Source organism: Accipiter gentilis, chromosome 16 (assembly GCF_929443795.1).
Source record: "Accipiter gentilis chromosome 16, bAccGen1.1, whole genome shotgun sequence".
In the NCBI taxonomy this organism is placed as follows: domain Eukaryota; kingdom Metazoa; phylum Chordata; class Aves; order Accipitriformes; family Accipitridae; genus Astur; species Astur gentilis.
The window spans coordinates 28,607,779-28,630,706 of record NC_064895.1 but is presented as its reverse complement, the minus strand read 5'-3'; the positions used below and the strand labels follow the sequence as shown (position 1 = coordinate 28,630,706).

The 22,928-nt window shown below is 39.5% G+C and overlaps 1 protein-coding gene across 5 annotated transcripts in view; it reads right to left on the bottom strand.

Annotated features, from left to right (window-relative positions):
- Positions 1-22,928, bottom strand: part of KIF13B (kinesin family member 13B) — a 129,763-nt gene that overhangs the window by 5,799 nt on the left and 101,036 nt on the right. For 3 of the 5 annotated variants that reach the window (XM_049819205.1, XM_049819206.1, XM_049819209.1), the window contains 5 exons: positions 22,278-22,298; positions 15,050-15,167; positions 13,939-14,072; positions 4,719-4,781; positions 2,139-3,162 (listed from right to left, as the gene is read on the bottom strand). In XM_049819205.1, the coding sequence (XP_049675162.1) occupies positions 2,139-3,162; positions 4,719-4,781; positions 13,939-14,072; positions 15,050-15,167; positions 22,278-22,298 (1,360 nt within the window). The remainder of the gene's footprint in view (positions 1-2,138; positions 3,163-4,718; positions 4,782-13,938; positions 14,073-15,049; positions 15,168-22,277; positions 22,299-22,928) is intronic. The other 2 variants (XM_049819207.1, XM_049819208.1) reach the window with 1 other exon arrangement.

Here is a 22,928-nt window from a genome sequence, read left to right as displayed (position 1 = left end):
TTATTCTTCCTCCCCGCTTGCTATTCAGGGGAATTCTTTCAGGGGAATTTCACCAAAAGCATTAAATAATCAGTTCAGCAACAGATGCATTAGCAAACTATCAGGAAGGAAGGAAAAAAGACATTTAAAAGAGCTTTTGGTTTTCCGAGTTGATGAGAGCCTGAAGTTGAGAAGAGTTACTGTTTCCGTGTCATAAAACCTCCACAGAACAGAAAATAATTTCTTTACGCTGATGCTGTTGAGATCTTTCTATTTCTCCCTTTAGATCATTTAAAATTCTCACAAGCACTGTTCTGGGTACCAGGTCAGAGACCGCTCGGGTCTGTAAAGGGAATGCGAAAAGATACAACAGCTCTTTAAATGACATAAGGTCACCCCTTCTGTTCTACGGGTGTTTCCTCCTCTCTACCACTGTTACCGTGTTGGGTTCAATATATCCTCATGTGGCTAAGGATGTGGACTTCTACCCCTGTTGGTAGTGTGACAAAGGTACAAGTTTGTGACTGTATTTCCCAAGTGAAGCTCCAGATGTGCTAGAAGCCTGTTATCCGCCAGCAAATCAGGGACTTAATCCTTGTGAAAACAGAAAGGAAAAAAAAAAATCCAGTAACACCAGCAGTTGAGTCCTCAACAGACCAAAAACCTCGTAGCCATTCAACTCTTCCATAGACAGTGAAGCTGATGTTTACCGGCTATGTGCAAACAGCTTAACAGAATTAGCACTGTGGACTAGAGTAGCCAGACAGGGAGGGAAGGTGACTTTCCAAAAATCAAAATGAACCTGTAAATATATTATTTTTTTTAAAAATAAGTCATGAATTCAGGACTGAGAATTGGCTCTACAACTTTCAAAGGGATTAGAGCTACAGTTTGCTTTCCAGGACTGCCGACTCCAGAGAGTTTTCCGAAACCAGCTGAAAACACACCGTCCAGTTTAGCTTTTATGAGCACACCATGCGGAGGGAAGATAACTGCTCATTTAATGGGAGTTCTGGATCCTTGACACAGTATTTATCTTGGTGAACGGCTCCAGTCCCAGGGAACTGTGCAGCAGAGACGAGCGTTAGGGCAACTCCCTGGGACGTGCTGATTCACCCAACAGAGCCTGCACTGCAAGACTTGGAATGCTACAGCTTGGTTAAAAGGATTTAAATAAGGAGCTTTACGTGCCCTTAGTAAACCAAACCCTCTTACTATCAAAGGCAGCGGTATCTACTGCTTGTCTCTTGAATTTTCCAGTAGCACACCCTGCCTTCCCCCAATCCTGCCTACTCTTGGAGAAAAAGAGTCCCATGAAAGTGGAAGTGAACCTGCAGAGGAAAGGAGTTAAGAAGCCTGGAGCTCCAGCGGAGAACAAATGCCAGCCATCATCTTTCTTTCATCTTGCGCTGAAGTCACTGTTTTCCCCGCATCATGCTACTACAGCACATATGAATGAGCCCTCCCCAGGAACAGCACCCTAGTTTCCAAAAAGCATGTATTAGAGCCTAAATTCTGGGAAGTCTACAGTTGTACAGGTCAGAGTCAGATAGGAATGACAAATAAGAAGCTGAAATAAACCTTAAATCATCTGTATGTCCTGGTGGTCAATGTATGATTATTTCCTACTGGTTTTCATACATATAGGTACACACACACACACAAATAGTCTTTTGCAATTTTACAGCTTATTTTAAAATAGCTTGCGAGAGACTAGGTAACCTATAAAGAGACTTTGCAACTTATTTAGCCTAAATGTTCCTCTGCTCATTTGAATCTCACAACTCCTGTTGCACTTTGGACACTCTTATCCTCAGAGCAGAAGCCCAGGAGAGAACTCTTTGGACACAAGGCCCATCTCCTGCAACTATACACTTACCGAGCTGCATTGTAAAAGCAATCCTGATTCCTACCCTCCATTGTAAGAAGCCAATGAAATAACTGAAAAGGGACACAATTCAGTCAGAGGTCAGTCAGACCAGATTTACAAAGGCAGACTGGAAAAAAATTACAGTACGAAAAGATCTTTTATATTTCCCTTCTCGAAATACACCCAGTAATGGCTAATGAAACCCCCTTCATCAAAAAGCGGCATTAAAATGAACACCACAAATTCTGACATGCTGTCTGCTTTACACCCCGTCTAGATCATATTTTACCTGAAGGTAAATCCAGTTCAACACCAACCCATGTTCCCTCTTGAAAGTCTGTGGGCCCGATATATCTAACGGTGCCCGTCTTATTTGCGCCAACTGTGACATATTCTCCCTCCTTCAGCCACTCAGGAGTTTCATTGGCATCTTCGGAGTCAGAAGTCACCTCCAGTTTTTCTTCTGCCATCTCTGATCCATTATGGTTCTGTCCACGGGCAGTGGATGTGCTCTTTTCTCCTTCCTGCTGCTCTTCTATGTTTAGTGAACATGTGGGATCTGTCCCCAGCATGCTTGTAAAAGACTTCAGCTCTGATGTCTTGACTTTCTGGATTTTGAAGGGGGAGGCTGCAATGCTAGGCTGGGACAATTGGTCGGGACGAATCTGTGGTTTGGGAAACTCCACTTCTGAAGCCCCAGAAGCCACTTCTTTTTTCCTAGCTTGTCCTGCTGACTCCATTGATTGTTTGGATAACAACTCCTTCTTTGGAGTAGAGGTAGAAAGAAAGGTTTTTGCATCAGTGGCTACAGAGACATCATTTGCCTGCTCACTTGGAGTCACAGGAGATGTGCAAGATTTTGATTTCAAAACATCATTTCCATTCACTTCAGTGCTGTCTTTAGGTCTTGAGTGAGCACTTTGAAGGCTAAAGGCGGGCAGACTCTCTCTCTTAGTACCGAGACAGCTTTCTGAAGAACTGTCCGAGCGCCCTGGCATGTCAGAAGAAGAGACCTGAGCCACAGCGGGAGCTGGGAAGTCACTCACTGCAGGCATTTGACCTCCTGGTTGAGCCACAGCATCACTTCCCGCTGCAAGGGCTTCAGAGAGGGTGGCTGTCGAGACACTATGAGAAAAGTACCCACTGGAGGCTTCACTCAGAGGACTCGGAGGTCCTTCCTGGGAGTCCTGTGTCTGGGTATCTCCTGTGGGCTGGTGCAAAGGCACTTTGGGTGTCTTTTCCAGACTCTTGTCTGCCTCGGACGTCTGCACTGCAGTTTGGAATGGCTGTTTCCCTGCTTCCTCTTGGTTAATCTGAAACAGAAGAGGACAGGGACCGTGGAGCTCTGTTATCCACAATATCTGGGCTAACAGGATACATACAAGGCCTCTGGGAAGTACTAAGGCCTTCAGCTTATCTAAATCCCTGTGTAGCTGCAATATCCAAAAGATGCAAGCTGATCCGAAGTCAGCTTTGCAAACCTGGTAGGATTGTCAGCTCATTTCTTCCATTAATAAGAAAAGTGTCAACTAAAAGAAATACGTTCCCCAATATTTACTGAAAAATTATTTATATTACAGGAATGGTCATTTGCTGTTTGAATAGCAGGATTTATATGAAATGTGAAACAGCCATGATCTATAAGTCTCTCACAGTTATTTGGCTTAACTCTCAGGATTGATAAATCATGCCTCTCCAACTAAACTGTCATTTATGTCCCCGTTTCCAAATGCCATTCCCACCTCAATGCCGCCAGCACCACACACTTTCAGAGTATGAAATTAACTGCACCTCATGAGATTAACAGCCCATTTTAGTGATGTATTTCTTGGCTGTAAAGTTTACTAAATCTGATAGATCAATATCTTTTGCCAGCACATGTACTCTAAAAGATTAGGATGTCTCTAAATCTCTTTGGGAGGGAGGGAGGAGGCTGCTAATATGAAGGGGGGGGGGGGGGGGAAGTGGTTGGAGGACAGCAGATTTGTACATAGTCTGTCTTAACTCTCAGGTGTACATCTTTGTTTACCATTCAAAATTTTGTGGTTTATCCCATCTAGTGGTTAAATGTCCCAAACTACAGGATTTTCACCTTATTCTGAAGTGCCTTTTCCACTGGCAATGTAAGTGGTGTTTGAAGAAAGAGGGATTTGATTGAATTACAGGAATTTCAGAACTAAAGGCTAGCTTGCTATTGCTAAGTGAAATGTAATACAGGAAAGTTTTTTGAAGTATTGCTGCGGATTAAAGACATATTTTTAGCTTTTCTATGGAGAGGATGGTGTACATGTGGACTCCAGGAGCTCTGCTCTTGCTTTGGGTTTTCCCTTTTAAGCATTCAGGTAACACACATTTTGCTAAGACAATAAAAGCACAGTGGGAGAAAGCTGATTTGCTATTCATAAGACTGAAGTTCTGCTGAACTGTGGGAGATCACAGGGTCTATTTTCTCTCCAGCTTAGCAAGACCCTTTTTTTACACTGATACCATGAATTGGCTTGAAATGTAAAATTGAGAATTAAGCTCAACACTCAGAATAATAGACACGTTCTGTTTATAGAAAGCATCAGAGCCTAGCAATTTGCCTTTTAAAGCAGCAAAACAGCTAAATTTTAGCTAGTTAACTGCTAATGCAATCATATGATTGACCAGGCTTTCAAATATAAATGTGTAACTAGCGATATAAGGAGAGATTTTACCAGGACCCAAGAAAACACAGCAACACACACTGCATTTGTTGTCTCACAGTGAAGCAACAGTAGAAGCGCAACAGGTTTTAAGTATCTAACACAGCAGTTGCTTTTGCCACCTCTGGTTTCCAGGCATGTGAATATGAAAACCGTATCATCACATCCTGGGACATGCTCACCTGTTTTATCTTCGCAGCACTGGCATCAATACTGGCAGACTGAACCATAATTCGTGGGACAGCCTGCAGGAACGAAAAAAAACCCAGAGCATCATTCACTTAAAGGATTAAATATTGTCAAACTGGTGAACATTAAAACTTACATTTGAAATTTTGGAATCACAAACAAACCTTTGTCACAAAAGGATGGAGCATTGCTGTTTTATTGCATTGTGATGACATACTCCAAAGGCGTAAAAACCTGAACCGAGGCATCCCCAAATTTTAACACATACAAATTCATAGTGTACAAAGTTTTCTTTTATGCAGTCAAAGACAGACTGCTGAGCAACCAGATGACAAAGGGATCTGAGGTCATGCTGGTCCAGCTAGTGAAATCCTCAGCTTCAGTCCAGCTCCAAAACTCTTTCTCCATCTCCAGTATCTTAATTCAGTTTAGCTTTTAGCATTGTTCGCTTTAACTCAAAAAGGAAGCCAGAAACAAGATCTGTGCATCCTCTTTTCAAAGAGGGCATCGCCACTGCCCGCTAGAATGAAGACTACACATGCCATTTGCTAATCACAATATACTGGTCCTGTGCCAGAAGAACCACTTCTGTGTTTCAACAACATCTTCTCTTTTATTGCACGGGGCTTGATATGAACGTATTGACAATAAATGTCCCTCACTTGCTCCGTATTCAGGTTTTTGTGTTGAAGATTTGAAATAATCACTCTCCTAAGACAGCAAATTGTGACACTTGACTATAAATCTTAGGCTAAGCTGTCAGCTTGGGCTGTCACGCGCTGTTGACACAGGAGGGAAAGGGACCACCAGTTCAATGGAGAACCTTGGGAAAGGGAAGCATGAAAAAAAGGAGAGAGGAGAAAATAGCAGAAACATCTCTCTTCAGCGCTGTTAAATAACATACTGCAAGTGCAGGCTCATACTTTCAGGGAAAGAGCTCTTTAAGGGCAACATATTATACAATTTGGGAGCGGCCTGCTTTTTCTCTTTTTTCTCCAAGGGACTTGAGAACTCCTTCTGTAGAAATAAGCAGGCAGTGCTCATCTCCAAGACAGCTATTTCCCGAATTCAACAATCTGTTTAAAGAACTGAAACTTTCCAGCTGAAGAGTGAAGTACTCTTCTCTTGCATCCCTTCTAAGTACAGTAAAGCAAGAATATGACTAATCCTGCCCCAAAAGAAATAAACATGGGAGAAAAGAACAGCTATTATTTATACAGATTGTCAGGGACTAAATAAAAACATGGTTGTTCAAGGTAAAAAATAAAAAGACAAAAGACAGACAAAAACCCCAACAGGTTCACAGTGGACCGAAATATTTTTTTTAAAACACATTAAACCTTTGGTTCAATAAAAGAAAGCAGGAAAGGAGGGGTTTGCTCGTCATTAAACCTGCTAACAGAAAGTACACCACTGAAGCGGGGTTCAGAGCAAACTGGCTCTATTTCGGGTGCACAAGGTATTAGCATCTTGAGATTCTTACTAGGACATGCACTGGGGCTCCAGGAAGCAGATGGTGACCCGAACCAGAACAAATCAATGAAGCTTAAAAATAAACACATCTTTAGGGCTTGTGATCCAATGGTTTTTCAGATACCTCATACTCCAGAAGTTCAGTTTCCTTTGGAATAAAGTGGCAATGTTTTAAGACAAAAGTATTAACCTGAGAATGACTGTAGTACTGCCTTGTGGCCGAGTCCAGGGATAGCTTAGAGCAATGAGGTGTGTGAGTACTCTGACTCGTCCTAAGTATTAACTCAGGCATGCAAGGATAACTTGATTGTCCTAGCAGCCAAGTGTTTCACTTTAACAAAGACTAGAGAACAGAGGGATTAACTTTCTTATGAGAAAACTCTGCAAATTTTAGGTTTAATAGAAGCTTATCATGGTGTTAAAGGGAGCAGAGTATTTGGCAGAACACTTACTCTCTCCTCTTCGACCATCTTTGAACCATGGGTTGGTCCATCTTGGGACTGCAAAGCCAAGCTATTAAATATCACCTTTTAATAAAAACCAACCAAACAAACAAACAAAAAAAAAACCCCACCCCCACCCCCCCATAGTTACAAGGCATTAGGGCTAATCCCTAGGCAGGCACTTACATAGCACTTTAAACCTTTTGCAGAGATGCAGCTGAACCTCAGTGAGAAGCCAAGGCTCTTGAATTCAAATTATCCTAGTTAAATATCTCCATGCTCCAATGCTAAAAGCACTGCATTTTGGCATCTCAGAAAGGTCGTGCAAAGGAAAGACACTGTCCTTGTTGCTTCCACACTACTGTTTGTGATCTGATATAGGAGGGGAAACAACCTTTTTCAGCAGACCTTGTATCAGGAGCTAAAGCCAGCACCAGGCTCCCACACTGGCACCATAATACAATTTGATCTTTTTGTCCCATTTTCTCCCAGTATATATGCTGTCTCTGGGCAGTGCTTTGAGGTCTAGCGTTATTATCCAGAGATAAGCACTCAGAACTGGAATAAGAAAAAGTATTTAAAGATATTTCTCAGTTCCTTTGATTTCCTTTTCTCCCTTTAAAACAAACAAACAGAGGCAAGTGTTTGTTTCGGTTTTTTATCTCTCAAAAACCTTCAGTCTTACAGCCTGTAAATCCATGAAATCAAAAAATCCAGTTGATATCAAATAGCAAAAGAAAGAGAACCGTTACACTTTAATCACTCCTCATCAAGTTCTCCTCCTGAAAGGATGACAAATCTCAAAACTACAAGAACTTTGCCAAGCACTGTTTAGAAAAACATGGAGAAAAAAGCAATTATGAGAAGTGGCACTTGCCCAACTTTGGTGTTGACAAGAAACAGATGGGCAGAAACACCCTCACTGGGGTAGTAAGGGTACTAAAACAAATCTTTGTTATGAAATGTAGTCAAGTTACTTGGGGGGCATACTGAAAACAATGTGTTTGACTATCTGTGAAGACATTTACTGGATGAAAAATATTCCTGCATTGAGAGCCAAATTCTGTCATTAAATGTTTGTAGATAGCGACTGCAAAACTAGACATATATATTTACCCAATGGTAAAACATGACCCTTTTACGTGACAATTTTTGGCACAATTTCTTCAACCCAGCTCACAAAATATGGAGTAAGAGAGAACATAAAAGCAATTCACTTTGAAGTGTCTCTGAATCTTTGTAGAACAAAAATTGTCTCTTTCCTGAGAAATGCTACTCTGTGCGGTGAGTGTCTAAGAATTTCTAAGAGTGCGTATTTTCTGGTCAGATGAGAGGTCAGTTTGCACATACTTTGAGGTGACCAAAAGCCATGTAAATTACTAGTGGTTAGCGTAATCTGGAGACCTACCTGGTATGTTGGTGAGCTTGAACAGACAAAGCAAACATGTATCTCACCCCACTTACAGAGGCATCAAAATGAATCCTAAACGAACTCTTTTTATACCATTTATTACATGTATGTAATGGCAGTCTCTTCAATGAGCTCAGAAAAACACATTTGGTATTTCTATGTTGTTAAACATTTTGTAAAATGCCTCTGACAATGGTGACTGATGACTTCAGTACAAAGCCTTTTGCTTCACGTCACTGGATGAAAATCCTTCAAAGTTAACACCCAATAAGCAGAAAGTTCAGTAGCAGTTAAGAGAACAGACTGGGCCAGTGTGTACAAGAATTATCCTCCCAGCTCCACAAATCGTCTAGCCAAGGTTATAGCTAATGCAATCCTAAAAGGCATTATCAGAAAACTTCCATTGCTCTTGTCTATGCTTTACCATCCGCAGATAGGAACGACTGAGCTCAAGGACTGTCACACTGACAGCACTACGCTCACATCACCATTTAAAAGGAGCTATTGGAAACTTCTGCAGCAGAGCATAACAGTTGCTTCATTAAATGTAGAGTTCAATCAGTTTTGAGCACACGGGATAAAATACTTTCACAAGACATACACAGCAATGCAGTAAGAATTCTGAATCCCCTAGTACATAGCCAAAAAAGTTGAATCCATTTTAAAAAGGTCCCCCCCAACAATATTCCTCTCTGCCCTCAATTTTAAAATAATTTTAAAGTTATTAATCATTCAGATAGAAAATCTCCTGCATTCCAAAAGGAGATCTGAAACCCAGTACAAGTTAGTTTGTTGGGTTTTTTGGTGTTTGTTTGTTTTCTTCTCTAAAGACACTGTGCATTTAACTATTAACCCAAACAAACCCCTCTTATTCCACCTTCCATATATGGAACATTTCAGCCTATAATAACATTTTGAATTCCACATTTCTAATATACTTTATGCAAAATTAACCATATCATTTTCTATGCAGTTAAATTACTTCATTCCTAGGTCCGGGCAGATTAGAAGGGTAATTCATAACCATTTTCAAGTTAGTTCATAAAGAAGTTTCAGTGGTTTGCTCTAAGAAGTTAAAAGCCAGTTTTCCATACTCATTCTTATTAAAAACTATTTGTATGAGGATGATAGGGAAAACTGAACTCAGAAAGAAATCAAAACACTAACAACTCAGTCACAAGAAGCAGACACATATGAACTCAGCTGGCCACAGAGGATCTGTTGAGCTATGCTGATTATAGCATCCAAATGATTCTTTATTTGAAACTCTGAAAAAAGCCTTCAAGATTTTAAAGAAGGTTCTCTGAGGCCACATTATTTACATTTGATTAAGGAATGTCAGTTCTAGCAATTATACTATGCACCATGCACATCCATGAAACTGTTATTTTTTAATGCACTGCCAGAAAAAGGCTTTTGTCCATTTAGATAGCTTTTCATTAACTGCATTTCATTATTTTTTAAGATTAATTACTACTTCTGCATCAGAAGGTGAAAGAGAAAAAATTCAGAGCTGCCCTTCTCCATGTGTCACATGGCTGCATTTCTATACCACAAAACAAAAATTAATTACATTAGCACATGGAAATTCAAAGAGTTTGTTTGTTTGTTTGTTTTACAATAGCTGTGACTCAAGATCTCTCATTTAAGCCATGTGCTAACAAAAAGACATCTGAGCACCCAACAAGGCTCTCGAGTATGAAGGTGACCAAAACGCACTTACCAAATGCACATTGGTCAGAGGAATGTGCTTCTGCCACAGCAATGTCAAAAAACAGAAACTGAAATTTAATATGTACATTTTTAATGTCAGCACCCAATGATGCCCTAAAATGTAATTATACGGGCAGTTCCTGGAGATCAACAGGGTCATAAGGTAAAGAACAGTAATTCTGCTTGGTGCACACTATGAAAGCCTCAGCATGTTAATAAAAAAGACAAGCTTCAAGAGCATGTACGTAATATAATTAAGCACAGATAGATGAAACTCTGATTCTCCATTCACCTGCATATTTTACACAAGTATTTTCAACTTTTCCCCATCAGCAATAAGGTTGGGTAAGGCTTTAAATCTTGCACACTGCAGTACTAAGCTTTTTATTAAAGAATAGCCTAGGAAAATAAAAAGCAATTCCAGCAATCCAAAAGGGTTTAAATTGCTGGCTTTTTTTATTTACAGACTACTGGCAATTAATTTAAAGGCATCAGATAATGGAGAAAATAGGCATTTCTAACTTAAAAGTATATAAACAGCTTCATCAGAAACCAATCTTTTAGGTACATAAACAGCTTCATCGGAAGCCGTTCTGCTAGTTACATAAAGAATCCTATTATGCCAAATTAATTCAATCTAACTAATTAGAGAGCAGGAAGTTCTTTCAATTATTTTATGTGCTGTCTGAGAAACACACTTGAATACGAGAGCAGATTTCATTAATTGCGGTTCATTATTCTCCAGATTAGTTACTAAACTTGCATCAGAAGGTCAAAGACAGCAATTTTGTTAGCTGCCACCACCTTGACTGGAATGTCTCTGCATTTTTGAAACTCAGGCAACCACTGACTATAAATAAAAATAGCACTGGGAAAGACTATTTTGTTAAGATAACTTCTGTATGTGCTTGCTTACTTTAAGGCTGATGCCAGCCTAAGCAACAGTGTATGACTGAAATAAAAGGCTGCTAAAATTAAAAAAAGGTATTTTCAGAATGAGTGATCAGAACTCCATCTTCTGTTTACTTGCACAGAATCAGAGATTCAGTAACGCATCCACTTGGAGAGCTGCTTGGTCATGATGAACTTACCTTCAGTTATAAACTTGGAAAAAGGTTAAGTACTGCTTCCTTGGAAAGGATGCTCAAAAGCACTAAAATCAACTTAACCATAAGACCCTGCTTACAAGGCGCAACGAAACAAATCTGATGCTTTCTGCAGAGATGTACAGCCATCTAATCCTGATAATTTAACTATAACATATTGGAGATTTAATACAACAGCTGGGCCAGCCATCTAGCTCAAGATGGTTCACCAGCATTTTTCCAGAATGGGTTTTAATGACATTAGATAATTAAGTACTCTCAAACAATGCAACAGATATGCACTGAGAAGGGAGCTTGACAAGAACTTTCGAAATTCTCTTCCGCTGAAGTTGTTCAATGAACCAGGAGAAAGTAATAAACTGATCCACTTAGCTTTTTGGTATTTATGTTCAAAAACCTGTTATTACACAGCTGCTTGTTTGCTTTTAGCCAGGAAAGGATGATTTAGATCTTTCCATTTTCTTTGTAAAGCATTCCTTTAGTAATTTCTATTCCTGAACCTAGCTCTCCCAATTGTTTACAGCCACAAAAGTCCAGCAAATCCCAGTTAAGGGTCAGATTCCTTTGGAATTACAGCTGAAAAATCCTTTCGGCTTCACCTCTCCCTTATCCTTTTTGTAGTTTACCACCTACTTTCACCTTGCACATTCATTTATGTCCCATGCCACTGTGTATCAAAGTTTTATTCTTCCACAGAACTAAGATGTGTTGTTCCGTATTTTCTGAGACTCAGAAATACCGTTTTTTGTGTCCTCTCCATTGCGTAGTTTACTACAGTTATGCAAGAATTACTAAGCTTGCTGTCTCGCTCTGGCAGGTTAGCGATAAGGTGTTAAAGCTGATTGCCAAACACTGACCCCCATAGCAGCCCCATCGTCCACTGAGTACAATAGCCATTCATCACTGCCACCATTTAAATTCTTCTGGCCACATTTGCATCATCAGGCCATTATAAAGAAACAGCAAGAAAGATTACTACACATAATATTTATGATCTTAAAGCCAGTCTTGCTACAACAGCACATATTTATTTTTTTTGTGCTGCACAGGAGCAGCTGTAGCTAATTCTGTAGCAGTTCCTTCAATTTTTGCTCTCTCTTCTGTGCACTGTGATTGCTAACAGGAGTGAAGAAGCTCTGTTTCCTTACTGATAGAGCTGCAAAGAATATCTATAAACCTCTCGAGCCAGTGATGTGTATTTGTAATACAATTGACTTGTTCTATTACAAAACTAAAGTAGCAAATAATTTCAAGATTTCATTTTAATACACAGATTCAGCAGTCATGGAAAAACTTAGGTTGCTCTCCAATGCAACCAAGCATTAAAACATCACACACTCCTGTTTATGCATTAGCTTTTATTTTTTTAAAACAAAGCAGAAATAGCATTCCCTCCTACTAAAAATTGTTGTGATCATGATCTGATTACTTGAGTTTTCATAGTAATCCATAAAATAAATTAAAATCTCTTAAAAAAGATGTCTTTGTAGTTTAAAAACTGACTTCAAGACAAATAATGCAAGTCTGATCTTGAAAGTAGGAAGGAGTGGGAACAGGTGGTTAGACTAGAGGCAGGAAATCAGGCCTTGTTTCTAATCTCGGCTCTCATTGATTTGGTAAGAATTCAAGAAGTTGTGAAAGGCTCTCACTGCAATTGTAAAGAGCGCCTATTTGCATCTTTTGATACCCAAATACCTTTAAAGAAATCCACTGTCTTAATTTTAATCCTCTAAATTTCATAGCTGAGTAAATTTATACAAGTCCAGTCTCAAAACTAAGGCTGTTGTAAGCAAAAGACAACATGAAAATGTAAAGCATTAAATTAGATAATATATGGGAGTAAAGCTTGCTCCTTTTATTACTTTGTAGAGAATAAAACCACAAACTAAAAATATTTTAAACCTGCCTTATTTTTATTTGTGCTATGTCTGTCATAAGTTACTTTTAAAAATATTTAAGTGTTAGTGTATTTGGTTTTACTCTATTTATTTATTTATTTAATATTTCACTGCACTTCTACAATGACAAAACAACTTCCTGTAGTCCTGGGACATTCTTGTAACAGCAAGTTTAGCTGTAGCAAACAATGGAACAGAATGTCGGGATCCAACCACGAAAAATAGTTGCTTGGGAATTTTAGGGTTTGTTTTGCTTTGTTTTGAGAAAGATATCCTTTAAAACATTTGTCTGCACGTCAAGAGGTGAGGAAAGGCCTAAGTTAACAGGTAATGTGCTTCCAGAACCCCAGGCAAGTGAACAAGGTGATAGCAGTTAGCTGGATGGTTAACAAAGCACGGACAGACATAGCATAGACAAAGCATAGATTTCCACAAACTTTCACAAGTGAGATCTGGCTCCAGATTTATCTTCATAACAGTTTGTTAAATCTTCCAAACTCACACTATAGACGACTATTCCTTTATAAATAAACTACAGCCTCTCAAATAAAGGAGATAATATTATTTATAAAGGGATTCTGTATTTCATCTGTTTTCTTTAAAAGACAGTAGCTTTTTCTAGTCTGCTTGACCATGCGTTATCTACTGCACAGAAGCCACATCTGGAGCAGGTGGAGTTTTGCTGCACAGCATCCAAAAACAAAAAAAAAAAAAAGAAAATCAAATGCTTCTTTGACATGTGGAATAGACAAGAGAATGAACAAAAGCAACTGTCCAAAGTACGTAGCAGAAGAGGGTAAAAGGTGACATGAGCTGGGGTGAGGGGTGGGAGGGAATGGCATGTGAAATAACGAATTAAAAATAGAATTACATTTTCCACTTGGCAATACACAAACAACACTAAGTGCACTTCATAAATTTTACCATTGTTGCTCCAAGTGGTATTACCATAAATCATGCTGGTACCGTACTCGGCACTTCTAAAAAGCCAAGTGGGCTGAGTGTATCAGTTTAAACAGCTCCACTATCTCTGGACAGAACAGAGGGGAAATGCATCACAAGATTTTACTTTGGTTTGCACTGCAACAACATATAAAACAGCATTTTGCCAGCAAGTCTAACAGCACTCACCAATATTACTGCATAGCCTATTTGATTCAATTTTTTACCTGCTGTACAAGAGGAGAGGTCTGCCTGCCCTTTTTCTCATCTCTAACGGGAAAGAGAGACTTCAGCAGCTTTGGCATCTGAGGCACGAAAGACTTTACAGGATTCAGATAGGAAGCAGCAAGGCTACCAATACCTGTTGGAAAAATTAAAAAATGAGAACAGTTATGCTTTGGGGAAAGGAAAAGGAAAAAAACCAAAACCAAGCCAAAACCCCTAAACAAATTTATTACAAAATGTTATCATTTGAGTCTAAGATTACATCTTCCAGTGGTCAAAGCATTAGCCAAGGAAAAGCACTGAGTGCTTGTTCTTCCTTTGAAAGGGACATGTGTATTTGGGTAGGTCTTAATTTGTGGCCTCAGTATACAGAAATTTTTTTTCCATCACATGGTGTGAAAAAGCTTGTCATTTGCAACTGGAAACATAAAATGCTTTGTAACTTGCAGAAGCAGAAAAAACCCCCACCAATCTAGAAGCAAAATTGAAAAAGGACATCCATAAAACACACAACTTTAATGACAATTACAAAACTTACTGGAAGCAGAAGATGGGAAGATTCAAGTTAAGAAACAATGTTAGGGGCATTCAACTCTCCTTACTCATACTGCCGTTTTTTCTACACTACTCTCCCTTAAGAAAACCTAGATAGACGTACAAAACATCACTACTGTGTATCTCCGCGCTCTCAGTTATATAGTAGGCACATCAGCTGCTTAACATCCATCCAATTCCAGTGCTGCTTGTTTTCTAAAACATTAGTAGCCTTACTGTCTTTGTGGTTTACTTAGGTAACAGCATGTTCTGAGGCCAGCTAACTTTTGGCTTTTGAAATTGAACTACTGAGATACAGAAAACTTTAAACATGTGGCATTTGCCTCTTAGCAGAACTAGTATCAGATTTAAAGAAAAGGCTAGTTAGAGTTGCCTAGAGTCTGAGTAGCTTAGCCACAACTGCTAAATGTTCACAGAGAGGCAACTGCACAGACATTGCTCTGGAGAAGAAATTTCTCTGCACCTCTGAAAGCAGCTCAGCTTTAACTGACATTCAGAAGCTGCAGTAACTTCACTCCATTTTTGGGAAAGTTGTCTTAGCTTTAAGAAAGCCCTTACCCGGATCAGGAGAGTGGTTTTGCTGCCCAGAGCCTGGCAGAGAGGTACGAGATGGACTAATGCCTCTACTGGAATTTGTGGTACCTTGGGATACGTCTTGTTGACTCTCCCATCGGCCCTAGAGCAAAAAAAGTTTTATTTTTCAAAGTTAGCCGACCAGCAAGAGTACAGCAATACTTACATACCATGCCAGCCTTCACAGCCCCTTTGCAAAATTCAGAATGCACAGAGCTGAGGAAAAACCCTTCCCCAGAGGCACTTTTAGTTGAAACACCCAGTCCTGCAAAGATAAGCACCCTCAGCATCAAGGCACAGAAAAAGTCTACTTATAGACCTTAAAGCTATAATATTTCACTCAATTATACAGCTGTGTTTGGGAAGTTGAGTACATTACAAGCAGGTGAAAATAAAATAGTATTGTCTGCCCCAAATTCCTAAGTATGTTGTGTATCTACTCTGGAAGCAGTCATGAGTGAAGTCTGGATGTAGAGTGTCAGAGAGAAGGGGTGAGGACAGACAGAGCTCGGAACAAGGAAAGAAATACGATCTTAGACCTAAAGGCTGGACCTAGGTCTAGGGTGCCTAGGGTCACAGAATGGATGAGCTGATGAGATCAAGAGGAAACAACTGTAGTACTGCAATTTTTCTAACAGCCTGGCCAACAAGCTGTGGATACCAGGAGCCAAGAAAAACATTAAGTAAAGACAGGTTAGAGTTTTGACATGGTTAGTGAAGATGAAACATGATGATTTTCAGATCTGCAAGAACCTGAGTGTAGATAAGGTAGGAAGAAACAGCAACCAAGAGGGTGGTAGGCCATCTCCCTTCCCAAGATCCCAGGATTCTCTGGCTGGGTTTTCACATGGATCCCAAGGGAGGTACACACCATTCGGAACGTGGGGTGCCATTTCTCACACTTTTACAAAGGTCCACTGCGGTGTTGCAACCTTCATCTCAACCTTACAGGTCAGAAGCTGGCTCAACAATAAAGTCTCTTGGCTAACAATCTCCAAGCTAGTATTTCACACCAGTGCACAAGTGTCAAGAATTTATGGGGCCAAATCATTTTTTCCTAACCCTATCATCTTGATATATAAAATTGTTTACAGATTTGTCTGCAATGGTTACACTAGGTGACTGGCCAGAGGGCGTGTCTGCTGAAAGTTTCAGCTGGATACAAGACCCCACATCGCTTCACCAAACCGAGCACCACGTTCGGTGTGGAGAGCTGAGAGGCAGGCACTGAAATCCATGTGGTTGTCCTCCAAACTTCTGATATGGGCACACTTGCAGTGCCTGTCAAAGTGGTTCCTTTGCATTACTAAATAGCAGACTCCAATAAAGCTATATGGTGCTAACTTACTTAATTTATAGGAGACCTTAAGGCAACTCAATATCCATTTAAGAGTCTATGGGTCAAAAGAATCTGGTCTCAAACACTACAAGAAGTCTCAATGTGTTGCAGAAAAGTATTGTCCTGTTCAGGTAGCACACTGCCCTCAGGACTACACGCCTGCAAAGTTTCACCTTTCCAGAAACAGAGGCTGCAAAGACAGGATGATGCAGCCAAGCCGATACAAACTGAAGTCTGATCTCACTTCTGGTAGAGTTATGCTACGATTGGTACAATACCTGTACTTGTCTGGATTATATAGTATTTGTACCTGAATCTTGCTTGTTCAGCAAGAACAAGCTGAACAAGCTTGTTCAACAAGAACAAGCAAGAACAGCTCCTTCATAACAGAAGGAGATGGTAAAATGAACATACTAGAAAGGAGTCACAAGGGATGGATAGACCTGCTACATCCCAGAGCACAAGTTTCATGTATTTTTCCTGGAGGAAGAGGGGGGAAATGTGCCTTTTCAAGAAACTTCACACTGTTGGATGCAAGGAAATAATCCAACCTTGAACAGAAAAATGATGGGCAGCTAAACTAATCTTAACTGTAACTTGAAGTCATGAATGTTTCACAAATAATAAATAAGCCAGGATAGGAGGAATAGATTTCTCCAATGGGTTGAAGGTCACACTAAGCAGCCCAGAGCAAAAATCGTTTCTATTTGGATCTATAAGTTAGTCCCACAGAAGCTCTCCTGCTTTGAATAGCAAGTAACTTGCACTTTTGCAAAGCAGCACCCGTCTTCAGACCTCTACTAGCCAACATCCATATTATTAGATGTAGAGACAACAGGCGCTGTTTCTGTGAAGTAACATTTGGGATACCTAAAGACTAACGGATGTCTGAGTTCACTGGAGGCAGCCATCCTGAATGTCAAAACTGATATAACCCAGGCTGGGACTAGCAGTAACACCAGGGGTTTGTTTAGTCTTGTATTTTTGAGGACTTTGGTGTTTAAGCCCTTCTGGAAAGCTTTCTGCTCTGTCGGCATGGATGATAGAGCTGTTCTACCCATACCTTAAGCCCCCAACTTAAGCATTATCTTTGACCTGCAACTCATTTATGTCTTACACACATCAAAAAGCCATGCCTACGTCTGGAAAATTCTTTCCACAAAATGCTTCTATGAAACAGTCTTTCCTATTCCACTCCCCAGAAACTCTTATTCAGGCTTTGGCAGTCTTGTGTTTCAACTAGTGCAGGTTTCTTTATGGTGGCCTTACTGCATGCAGTCTTGTCCCACTTATACCCATTCAAAATACTGCTTCAGAGACTGCTTTCTTATCCTACCATTTTGATCATTGCACACACTGCACCAGACATTGAAAGCCAGCATGGAAACAGCCAGTGACTTCAGAGTATGCTCAAAGTGTCTTCCCCTTTGGGATATGAAATGTTTCCTGAAGTCTCCTTCTCTGGCTCCCACTGACGGGTTAGTTTGCAGGAGAAGAGCCAAAACATGAGAAAAGAGTTCATACTCTATCCAGACAGGGAAAATATCTTGGTGTAATTCAGTATTTTTTGGATGCACCAGCTCGGGGTGCTGAAGAAGTTTTTTTTAAAAACAAAAAAAACCCACCCCAAAACCAAAAAAACCCCAACTGTTTGGTGGGAAGTTGTCACAAGACTCAAACAATCTTGAAATATTGTTACGTTTTCTTGCCTTCTGGTCTGATGTGCCATCAGCCTGGCAGATGTTAGCATTCGTTAAGAAAAAGAACTATAGAAGAGTGCAAAGCATCCGAAGGCTTCTTTTTTGGAGGAGGACATAACAAAGCTTGATTAGTGTTACTTTTGGATCTTAGGACAATGATCCACTTACTGAAGACAAATGGATAAAAGGTGACATGTCTTAATAATTTTCTATCTATAGGCCAAGTCTAAGTGCTTCTGGAAACCAAAGAGACATAAGAAACAGAAAGACGATTATGGGAAAGTTTTCTAGCTTACTAGAACACTGACTCAATGCAGGTAAGGAGCAACTGAATCATTTTCTGAATCACAATTTGTTGAGTCAGAACTTCCCTTCATTGACTGTTCCTACAAAAATAATTTCAGGCAAGTATCTTGACTTTCTCGACCTGTTTGGAGAATGATGAAAAAAATCAGAGTAGGTAAGAAACCAAGCAAAACCCTTTCAGAATATTTATCTTGCACAGAAAGAATGGCTATGTTCGGTGACTTTTTCCTTAGGAAAACCTTTGTTCTTAGGATCTTTAGGAAATTTTGCTTCAGCCTTGATATTATGGGTGACTGCATTTCTACATAATTTTAAATATTTTGCCAGGTTAAATAAAATGAAGGTCCTGAGAATAGAAATGTGCACTTGAGAAAAGGATTTGTCTGGCCATATACTTAGGACGCATTGGGTTTTTGAAAAACGCTTGCTTTGGGGAGAGCGGAAAGATCATCATTTTAGACTGAAGGACAGATTTGTTACGGGTAATGTGAGCTTCAACTCTGAGGTGACAGCAAACCATTAAAAAGTAAGTAAATCAGGGCAACAGGTGGAGAAACATTTGCGAAAGAAAATACTGGAGACAACTGAAAGGGTCAACTGTTGTGCGAAGAATCTGCAGAGGCAAAAGGTAGTCCATGAATGATTGATTTTACTAAGCTGGATTGAAAGATAACCCATCTCAATCTCACAAAAAGAAAAAAATATAAGAATTATTAACTATATTAACTTGATGAAGTTCCCAAGTTTCACATATGCATGTTATATAGCACTCTCACATGATTGCTTTGTGCATTCACTACACTTAAAGTCTAAGCAATTGGTATTATTTAAGTGCTGTGAATCTCTATCAAGAAGGGTGGTGAGAGAAAAGAAGGAAGCTTGTAAATCATTTGCCCAGAGGAGCCATCATTTCATGAATATATTTAGTCTCTGCCAAGTGACCAAACAGAGGTCAAGTGACTTAATTTAACAAATCAAAAATAGACACCGGAAGAATGCATGTCCCTTGATGTATTTTGATATGGAGCTGTTTATAAAGTGTTTTATTTCTAGAATACCTTCTCCTTCTTCTCCTCTGCTTTCCCTTCTTTCACACATCCTCCATGGAAAACACCAGGGAATTTATTTCAGGTCAGCACTGACATGCACAAAATCTTTAGAGCAAATATGGGTGATCACTACCTAAGTCATCTGTAGGCTTTACCTGACAACAATTCTTTTCTTGAAGTTGACAGACCATTAAAAAGCTGCCACTGGGTAAGAGAAATGAATAGTTCTTGTGGTTTATTATTTTAGCAGTTCAGAAAAGGCTTAGGAAAAAGTGACCATGTAGCACTTACATATAAGCATTCAGCTGGGACAAAAGGCACTTGTTCTCGTGAACAGCAAGATTATTCAAATTGATCTACACGGTATCAATTTGGTGAAAAAACTCTGGTTCCCAGTAAAACCTGACAAAAAACCTTTCCCTGCAAAAACTTAACAGTGGCACAATCTTGTCTTACTTGGCTTTTGGATACAAGGCTTCTGAGCTACAAACTACTGGACCTTTGGGAAAGGAAGGATGACTGTCAAAGATGGAATGGCTATTGTGCAAAGTTATTTTAAAAACAACTCATGAAATTTTTAATCAGTATGTGATTATAGTCTGTAGAAGACCAGTAAAACAAGTCAGAGGTCCCTTCCATTCTTTGTGCATCTGATTCATCCAGTTTAAGTCAACTGAATTTTTAAACTTCCAATGAAAGCCCCCTGGAACGTAAAAAATCCAGCTCCCTATCTTACATCACCACTAAGAGACTCTATACTCCTGCATTACCTGACATGTGCTGATGTGCAAGGAAATAAAATTCATCTCATTCTCCCATAACAGTATCTGTAGTGATAACAGGAGTAAAAATTGGCTTTTTCTCATTTAAGCAAGCAGATGTAACTTAGAGGAGAGACCAAATGCAGTCCTGTTAACCTAATATGAAACATCCACAAGACTGTCTTCTGAAGTAAATTTAGAAGGCATCTCCTTGCCTTCCTAGCCAGCTAGGTAGCTTAATCTTATGAGTTATTATTTAAAAAATCCCAGTGGTGACTTAAATATTTCACATCAATGCATATCTCGGTGTGAGAGTCATCACGCTCTTTGACAGCTCTCTGTGGTGTCAGTACACAGAGAAATTCTTTAACATTTTTTCAAAATGTGCGAAACCCACACCTCTGCTCCAGTCCTGGAGGAGGGCTTTTCAAGCTCTTCATGGGGGTGTGACCACCCATCCATGTTTGTAGCAACAAAGACTCAACTATGGCTGCAAGATGAATCCAGGTCCTAATTCGGGAAACTTCTGATCTGCCTGATTTTGTTGCACCACTACCATCTTTACTTCTTATTGTAACCTGTTTAATATTCTTGTTTACAGGGGAATGAGTCCTGGCTATTCATAGTGCTGAAGAATGAAGCAGTGCCCACATTCATAACTTGACCAATATGAATGATGCTTTACATAGAGGAATGAGACTCAAGAGCCCTTTCCACAAAGCTAAAAATCCATGGTAAAGATAGCAGGAATGCAAGGAATAATAATGTTAAAATTAGAGAGAAAAATGAAGTAATAGAATATAAGTCAAGGAGACGAACATTCTCAAGTGTGTTGAGAGCTTCCACTAATACTGAAGTATGCACGCTTAACAGATTAGTTCTGCACCCAGTTCAGGATGCCGTTACTATCCTGTGACTGATGTTTCTTATGATATAATAAACCACTTGTTTGAGATTAGATTATAGTCACTTGTAAACAAAACCAAATTCCTGGTAAAATAACAATTTATGACTGCTGGACAAGAGTTCTTTTTCACTAAATTTCTCTGCAAGTGACAAAGATTTCTAACTTAGCTGAAACTCCGCCTGTCAAGCCATTCTCAGATCCTTTCTGCTAAGACAGAGAGGACTGATATCACCAGTGTGCTTTATGATGTTTGTGTGCTATAGGAACATTTAAGAATTTGTTTAACATTTCATTGTGATTACAAAAGCTTTTGTTCTTCTCCCTATGGAAACTGAACCAGAGATCCATTTGAAACCAGAAATTTCTAACAGGGGCATTTGCACCCCCCACATCCCGAGTAACAAGTGCCTTGAAATGAAGCAATGCTGCAAGCAAGAAGGTAAACTACACAATCTCAGCTCCATGTTACAGTAGTACAGTGTGTTTGTCAGCGGCTACATCAACCATGGTAAAGAGCTGCAAAACCCCAAGCAAACCACTACCAATTAACTCTGGGTAACCAAAGCTTGGTACAACTAAGGGGACAAACCATCATTCCTCGGAGAGTTTTAACATGATACTAAGGATAAACATGTTTTCCATTGGCCCAGTATTAATTTAAAATCATTCTTTCATAGAAATCAAGAGTTGTTAACACTGAACTATCTGAAGCCATAAAGCCTGAGAAAGATTTGGAAGAAACTCTCAACTTTTATCTCATCTCCAGGCTAATGTACATATGACTGGCATATATTTGCTTGCTTTCATGTCTGTTTTGGGGGTTTTTGTTTGTTTGTTTTCTGAGATGGGGCCATTTCTGAAATAACTTCACCCTGTCCAAAGAACTGTGAGAAATGGCATTAAATAGCTATAGCTCTGTAACAAACCATAATATGCACCCAAGAAGGAAAAACTTCTCTCATTTGTACCAGTTTCACACTGCATTAATGACAGGCTTTTCAATGGAAAAACACATTTGCTGGGTACTATGCAAATGAGACACCACCAGCAGCATCTTCAAAGCAGGAAGTAAAAGCGTGTAAGTGAGCCAAATAAACTTTATAGTGAGATAAAATTATTATCCCACTCATTAGGTGGACCTAATGCATTACCTCTTCTGGGACCTTTGGACTCTGAAATATGCAATGAGAGAAATCATTGAGGGGAAGGGAGGAGAAAAACAGAAATCATTAAGAACTCTGGTATTTAATTTTTGCTTTAAAAACCTACAATATTGAAACATCCCACAGTTCTCTCCAAACAGAAGTTGCTATAAGCACTTTATCACCTGCACATATTTTAGCATTCTCTACACGGAACAGATGTAGCAGATTTAGCAACCAATGCTAGAACACTACATCAAAATTCTATTATTCCGTGCAACTGCATTACGCATTAAAATGCGTTGTCATCACTAGATACTCCCTTTTAAAATGACTACACGCTCACTAGGCAGAATATCTATCAGGAGAAAACCCTTCAGTTTATCTAGGACTTGGAAAATAAGTTTAAATTTAATCTTTCACTTTTAAAATAAATACTTTTGATCTATACTGTTGTTTTTACAGAGTGTAATGGGCTGAATGATCACCCACCACAAGATTAAGGCTGCTGGCTTCCCTCTGAAGGTCAGAGACTCTCTTCATAGGCCTCTATCCTGTCCTAGAGGTGAACTTCAACTTACATATGAACCCAGATTTGTCCCTTACCCAGAAGGTTTGCATCCACCCAGGTGAAAGCTTCGGAAGAGCTCTGAAGCTTGA